Source organism: Suricata suricatta, chromosome 3, assembly GCF_006229205.1.
Source record: "Suricata suricatta isolate VVHF042 chromosome 3, meerkat_22Aug2017_6uvM2_HiC, whole genome shotgun sequence".
Classification (NCBI taxonomy): Eukaryota; Metazoa; Chordata; class Mammalia; order Carnivora; family Herpestidae; genus Suricata; species Suricata suricatta.
In genome coordinates this window covers 4,102,003-4,108,527 of record NC_043702.1, presented here as the reverse complement: position 1 = coordinate 4,108,527, position 6,525 = coordinate 4,102,003, and the positions used below count along the sequence as shown (strand labels likewise).

The window sequence follows — 6,525 nt, the reverse complement described above, 5'->3', positions numbered from 1 at the left end:
GCTGGGCTGCGGCGGGCTGCCGATCAGCGAGTCTATGCTGAAGGCGGTACTACTCCCCAGCGGGCGCTGCATCATCATCAGCGACGGCGGGAACGCTGCGCTCATAGACGCTCTCGGAAGAGGCCAGCGAGAGGCGAAAAGTCCCCGCGCCGCGCCGCCACCAGGAAGCCCGCCGGGCGCCGGGAGCACAGCCGGGTGCGCCGCGTAGGGGCCGAGCGGGACCCTGAAAGCAGGCGCCGCCGACCCTCAGCCCTGAGCCGGTTGCATGCCCTGAGGGTGCGAGCGGTGCGCGGGGTGAGGCCGTGAGCCCCGGCGTGGAGAGGGCACCCGGGCCCCGCGGGCTCGCTGGAGCCGCTGCCCGCCTCTTCCCCGTCGGAGCCCGCGCGCGTGTCGTCTGCCACCCTCGGTCCCGGCTCGCAGCCGTCGGTGCGTCCGTCTGTCCGATCCGCAGTCCGTTGCCTCCCGCGGGCCTCTGGGGAGCGCGCGAAGCTGGCGCACTTGTCTTCGGCGGGCGCCGCCAGCACCTTTAAATCGCGCTCCTCTTTCTCATTCACATTTTGCCTGCTGCCCGGCCGGGCTTACGTCACGTGGGGCCGGGCGCCACCGCCTATTGGCTGCGCTGCTGGAGGGCGGGGCGGAAACGGGGCTCCGCCCCTTCAACCCAAGCTAGCTGGGAGCGGGTAGCGGGCGCCGCTGGCGGAGCGCGCGGGCCCGAGAGCCGGAGCCTGTGCGCCGGGCCCGCGCCGCGCAAACTTGAAAGGGACTGTTGCCTCCAAAGCTCCAGGGCTCGAGCCCCGCGGCCCGACAGCCTCGTCGAGGCCGCGTCCAAGAGCGGCTTCCGGGGGTAGGACCTACGGCGGCTGGGCCAAGGGCGTTTTATGTCTTCCTCCTAGCTCTGGAAAGAAACCAGCCCGCGGCTCACCCTAGCGTTGGGTGCTGCTGCTGCGCCCCGTGGTCCAGAAGAGGTTCCCGGAGGCGGGAGCAAGGTCCTGCCCTTTCACACCCGCCCCCGGGGCCCTGGTCGGGAGCTGGAAGGCCCTAGCCACCGGCGGGAGCCGGCCGGGTCTCGCAGTGCGCCCCCCGCGCTCCCGGGCGCGGCGAGGAGGCTGCTGGTTCCCCCATCCCGAGCTGGGCCCTCCTGTGAGCGATCCCTTCTCATTTTTCATGACATTCTTAATCATCGCACCTCTTTACACACTTTGCCTGCGCGCACCAAAATAACAGCCACGATAATTATGATAATAAAGCGGGTCCTTTATCTGCTCCATCCTCGGGGAGGAAGGGGGAGTTGCTGCGCCTCCAGATTGTATAACGTGAGATTATCCTGATGAAAGCTTTATGATGTTTGCTCAAATAAAAGCTGCGTTTTGTAAATAGGCGCTAATTAAGCACATTGAGAACGGAGGGAGCGCTCACCCCGGCGCCGCCACCCGGTTTCCTGCGCCAGGACTCGAGGGCGCGCCGTCCCCTGTGCCTACAGCAGGACGGAGCCGATCCCCTCGAGCCGTCCCCATTGTTGACGACGGTAAAACCCCAGAATTTGGGAGCCAGGGAACTGGCGGGCAGGGAGTGGGGGCCAGGGATGCTCGTATCCCCTTCTCGGTGAAAAACTTCAGTTCTTGTGTTCTCTTTAAAAGGGGAAATCATTCGCCGCCGGGGCAGACGGTGCAGAGTGCGCCAGCGCGCGCGGGGTTTTCCACGCGCCTCCAGGGCCTCGGCTCCAACTTCGCGGGTCTAGACGTCCGCCCGGAACCGCCGACAAGCACCTGGCTTGCGAGGAGAGGAGGGAAGAGCATTGTTGTAGCAGTCGCTAGACGTCAGCTCCCCCAGGACCTGGTGGTTGGGGAGTTGGCCCGTGTTGGACGTGTGCTATGTATCACTTACAAGCACATTTAATTGGGAGATAAAGATAAATCGATCTTTATGAATTTATCGACCCTATTCTTTGAAGCTCTTCTATCTCGCTCCTCTTCTTTCTCCCGCTCTAACCCCAAGGCCCCCAGGGGGACGTCTTCATTCCAGACCACCTCTTCCGCGGGGAGCCTGGCCAGAAACCCCCTGGCCACCCGAAGGGCCCTGGAGGAGGGAGAGGAGGGGGCGTCCCCGGCGGCGCCCCTGAGTGCTGGGAACACGGGCGGGCCCCGCCGCCAGCCGCCCTCCGCCCGCTCGCCTCCTCCCCCCGCCCCACCGCCACCCGGACAAAGACGTCTGGAGCGCGGGCGCGTTTCCCCACTTCAGGCCGCAGTAATAGATGGCTCCGGCGGCAGGCGGTGTGAAAGGAATTCATTAGGACGCCGCTGGCTGTTTTACCTCCACTCCCTTCACGCCCAGACCCCGAGGTGGCTCAGGCGGTGTGAAAGGGGGATCGTTGGAATCCACGGGAAAGGAAGTGTCCGTGGGGTCTCCAAGCTCTCTCCCTCTTTCTCCACCCTACAAAAGACGAAAAAGAAGAAAAGGAAAAGGAAAAGAAAAATCGAAGCCCGGGGCAAAAGGCTGATTTCCTTTATGAGCATAATAAATACTCCCTCTCATTATGAGATAGTTACAGGCAACAGTCTCTGGTGTGGTTGCCTTGTTTTTTGAACACCAAGAAAAGGTGTTCGAGCCCCTTGCCCGATTGCGTTGCTGCAGCCGGGTGTCCGTGGCGCTCGGCACTCGCGCGCCGGCGGGAGCCGCCACTCCTCCCACCTCCGCGGCTCTGCCATCCACTTTGCCATTTCGCCGGGAAAATATTGTTCTAGGGACTTCCGCCGCCTGATTACCCTCCGAGAGAGGGATCCCTTTGATTATTTTTTGTGACAATTCTACATTTAAAGTTCGGCAAGAAGATTTAGGTCCATTGAATTATAGCTACACTTGAAATAATTTGATGGCATATTATTTGCATCCATAAATTGCTGTTGAAAGTATTGACTGCAGGGGTTATAATACTAATCTTCTTTTATTAGTGAGTTCAGAGAATTCTCATCAATATGAATTTTATTTACTAGTGTGCTTTTTCTTGAATGCAGTGCAGTAATATTTTCTCATCTAATGCTTAACTACTTAGAAAACGACCAGGCGCGTCATAAAAGGATCCTTGTGTTTCGCCGTGATTAACAAGATTCATTCGGGGCACCTTAGCTACCTGCACAGCGTTCGGAGCGTGGGGACTGCCATAATAAAAGCCTTTAGAGTTTCCCCTCGTCTCCTCGGAAAGATTTATGGGTAGCGAGCGACAGGTGCGTGGTTAATCCATCCTCGGATTCCTACCTGCTCACCTCAAACTGCCTCACAGCGCAGAGCCCCTGGGTGACTCGGCTCGGCCCAGGCTGAGCAGGAGACAGACCTTTCCAACTTTTCCATGGGAGGTCCCCCACCGGCGGCTCCCTGGGATTGGGAAAAAGGAAGGACACCCCCGAAGGGAGACGTGGGTCCTCAACTCCAGTTAACTTCCTCGAACTACCCCCCCCCCCCCAGGAAAGCTCCCGCAAAGAAGTTGGCCCACGCCTCCGGCACTTTCCTCGGCCAGTGCCAAGCTGGGGTCAGGATCCTATTAAGCCACTTAAAACCTCAGACGTCAGTAAAAGTGATGGTAATTAAGTTGTCTCCACGCTTCGGGGCTGTCCCAGGCCACGTTTGCACGCAGGTGTATGGAGGCTGAGTACAAGATGCTAAGTGTACAAGGAAATGAATATTCATGTAGCAAACTTGCGTCGGCCTGGCGGGTCCAGCCCGGAGGAGGAAGCCCGGCGGGCCGCGCGTTTCCAGGCAGCCGCCAGGGTCGAGGTCGCCGCCGGTCGTGGAGCAGGGGCAGCGTGGGCGCTCCGGGTTCCCCGTGGGTGCGGAGAAACCCGCAGACCGAGCGGCCGGCGCCACGCCAGCCACCCAAGTCCCGGGAGAACAGCTGGTTTCTCCGGCAACCGTGTTGTTTTTATTTATAGAGACTTTGAGTGGCCTGATCATTCGGTCATTGCAGCAGCTCTTGCTCCTGGCGATAGTTGGGAAATAGCTTGGGATGGCTTTTATTTATGGAAGAGCAATTGGGATTCACACCCAGCGAACTCACAACAGCCCCTCCCGAGCCAGGACGCACTTACAAAGGGGTGCTTGTGTAAAAAATTCCCCATCAGACACACCAATTTGCAAGTAGCAGAAAGCATTGAAGCCTCATCTTTTTTAACTATTTTATTCAGCTTTTTTTTTTTTTTTAAATCTGAAAGCCCAAAATAGACTCCATGTGGTTCTAAGTGAAGTCAGCCCTTGGCTGGCTTTGAAATAGCTCCCGCAATTATGTAAAAGAGCCATTCACTAACAGGACGGAATTAAAAGGGATCTCGCCCGCTTCCCTTTCATTGCCAACCTCTCCTGTTTGGCTTTTCAAAGCATTTCCAACACGATGTCTTTCTCCAGGACAAAAGGCAGAACAAAAAAAGTCCCCAAACTTGTAAATTGAACGTCAAGGGAACTTTAAACAATTTAAAGCCCATAAATAATGATAAAGGGGACTGGCAAAAAAGGCAAACCCATTCAATTAATAGAGTTTCCCAAGCAAAGATCAAGTGGTTTATAAAATGAAAGTCTTTGGTTTCATTATTCTGCTCCTTGACCAGGCAGAAAGCAGGACAGGGCCTTTTTCTAAAGCGCCCTGAAGAAGAAGCACTTTCCCTGGCTGTGTGTGCCGCCACATTCTTATGTGGAAAGTTTCGCTTTTTGTCCCCCACCCTCAAAGTAGCGGCCACAAAACCGCAAACTAGAAACGTGAAGGGGAGGAGACTTTGGGGTTTTTTGTTTGCTTATTTTTTGGATTTTTTTTTTTTTTTTTTTTGCATTTACTTGGCGGAGTTGGAAAATGTTCCCCGCGGGCCCCAAGGGCGGGAAATGTGACCCTTAACACCTGCGCTGCCCTCCCCACCCCAGTGCGGAGGGAGGGGCGGAACCGCGGCCTGGTGGCCCGCGACCAGGGCCCTCGTGCGCTCTGGGGGCCGGGGTGAAACGTCCCTGCACCGCCCGGGAGGCTGGGGACTGGGGCGTGGTCGCACTGGCCTGGCACCCCACCCTGGGCTCCCGCTGCGGAGCCTGGGCCTAGGTGTCCAGGGCGCAGGCAGGGGTCCTGCAGGTTGGAGTGGCGAGGGCGTGACCCACTGGGGAGGCTGCATGGCCCGAGCTGCCCTGCGCCCGCGCTCCACGCTGGCAGCGCCCAGCCTGGGGGTGGGGGGGGTGGTGCAAAGGGGATTCTCTGCAGGGACTGAGCCGGTCAGCTCGGGCTTTCCCAGGCTGGGGAGAGGGCGCGAGCCGGGCCCGGGGGCTGCAGCTGGGAGGCCGGCGGCGAGGGGCGGCAAGGGCACGGGCCGGCAGGGTCTGGGGGGTCGTGCGGTCCTCGAACCCCTGGCCCCGGGGCGCAGGCCGCGCGGCGTTTCTCACCTGCCTCTCTCTCCTCCCATCTGCTCCCTCGGATTCCCGCGGCCCTCACGTATTGGGGACTTCAAACGGCGCCCCCGCCAGCCTGCGCCCCACTTTCATCTCCCTGCACAGCGGGCATTGTTTGCGGGACTTCACAGATATGCTAATCCCGGGGCCGCAAACCCGGCGTCCTGGGAGGCGGGCAGAGGGCACGCAGGGGTGAGGAGGTGCGCAGCCAGGACTGGGGCCTCGGGGACCGCCTGACCTGCAGGCCTCCTGGGATCCGCCAGCGTCCCAGGTCTCGTCCTGACCGCTGGCCACCGCCGGCGTCTAATGGATGCTGAAGTGGGAAGCGTCGGGCTGGCCACGACGGCCCGGGCTCAGCCGTGAGCCCTGCGCGCATCCGCCCTTGGAGAGGGGACCCGGGGTCCGGGGAGAGGCCTACCACGGACTCAGGCGCCCCTCCCCGGATGGCTGGGAGTCCTGAGACCCCCGGGTCCTCGCAAACCGGGGCCCCTGCCGCCGCCCCTCCACTGCTCAGACCCCTGCAGACGAGTCCTCTTTTAAAAGGAAGGGGTTCACCTCGACTTCATCCATTTAACCCTTTGGAGACCACACTGGAGGGAGCCACTCGAGAGAGTGTTTGGAGCTGCAGCCACCCACATGGTCGTCGCTCCAACTTTAACTTCTGCGGACAGAAGCCGACGCTTTCAGGAGGAACTCGTTTCTCCTTTTTGGAGGAAGACTTGCAAAGCAGAGCCCGCAGGTGCTTTGGTCACTGCCCCTTCCGGTTAGCAAACATAACCTTCAGAGGACGTCCTGGGGCAGGGGACAGGCACTGGGTGTAAACACGGGGCACAGGGGTTGGCTAACTGGGGGAGGGAGCCTGAGGGTGGCCTCCAGTCACTCCTGTGGATTTCTGGGGTGGGGGGGGAGGTTATTGTAAAATGTCACTTAGCAATAAGCTAAGAGAAAAACTCCAGGCAGGTGTGTGTGTAAGTGACCAACCTAGCCCCCTTGAGCTGTCCCCAAAGGACACTTGACTGGTAGGGACAGCAAGTCAAGGAGAGCCACCTTAAATGTCAGGCTTTCCCAAAGAGAGGGCGGAAAGGCTGTGTGCTGATGGGGGCCGGGAGAGCCCTC

The 6,525-nt window shown here is 59.5% G+C and overlaps 1 protein-coding gene across 1 annotated transcript in view; it reads right to left on the bottom strand.

The window, feature by feature from the left end:
• The window catches only part of GBX2 (gastrulation brain homeobox 2), a 2,424-nt gene extending 2,319 nt beyond the window's left edge, over positions 1–105 (bottom strand). The window contains exon 1 of the mRNA XM_029932857.1: positions 3–105. Within this exon, the coding sequence (XP_029788717.1) occupies positions 3–105 (103 nt within the window). The remainder of the gene's footprint in view (positions 1–2) is intronic.
• Between the last annotated feature and the right edge of the window lie 6,420 nt (positions 106–6,525).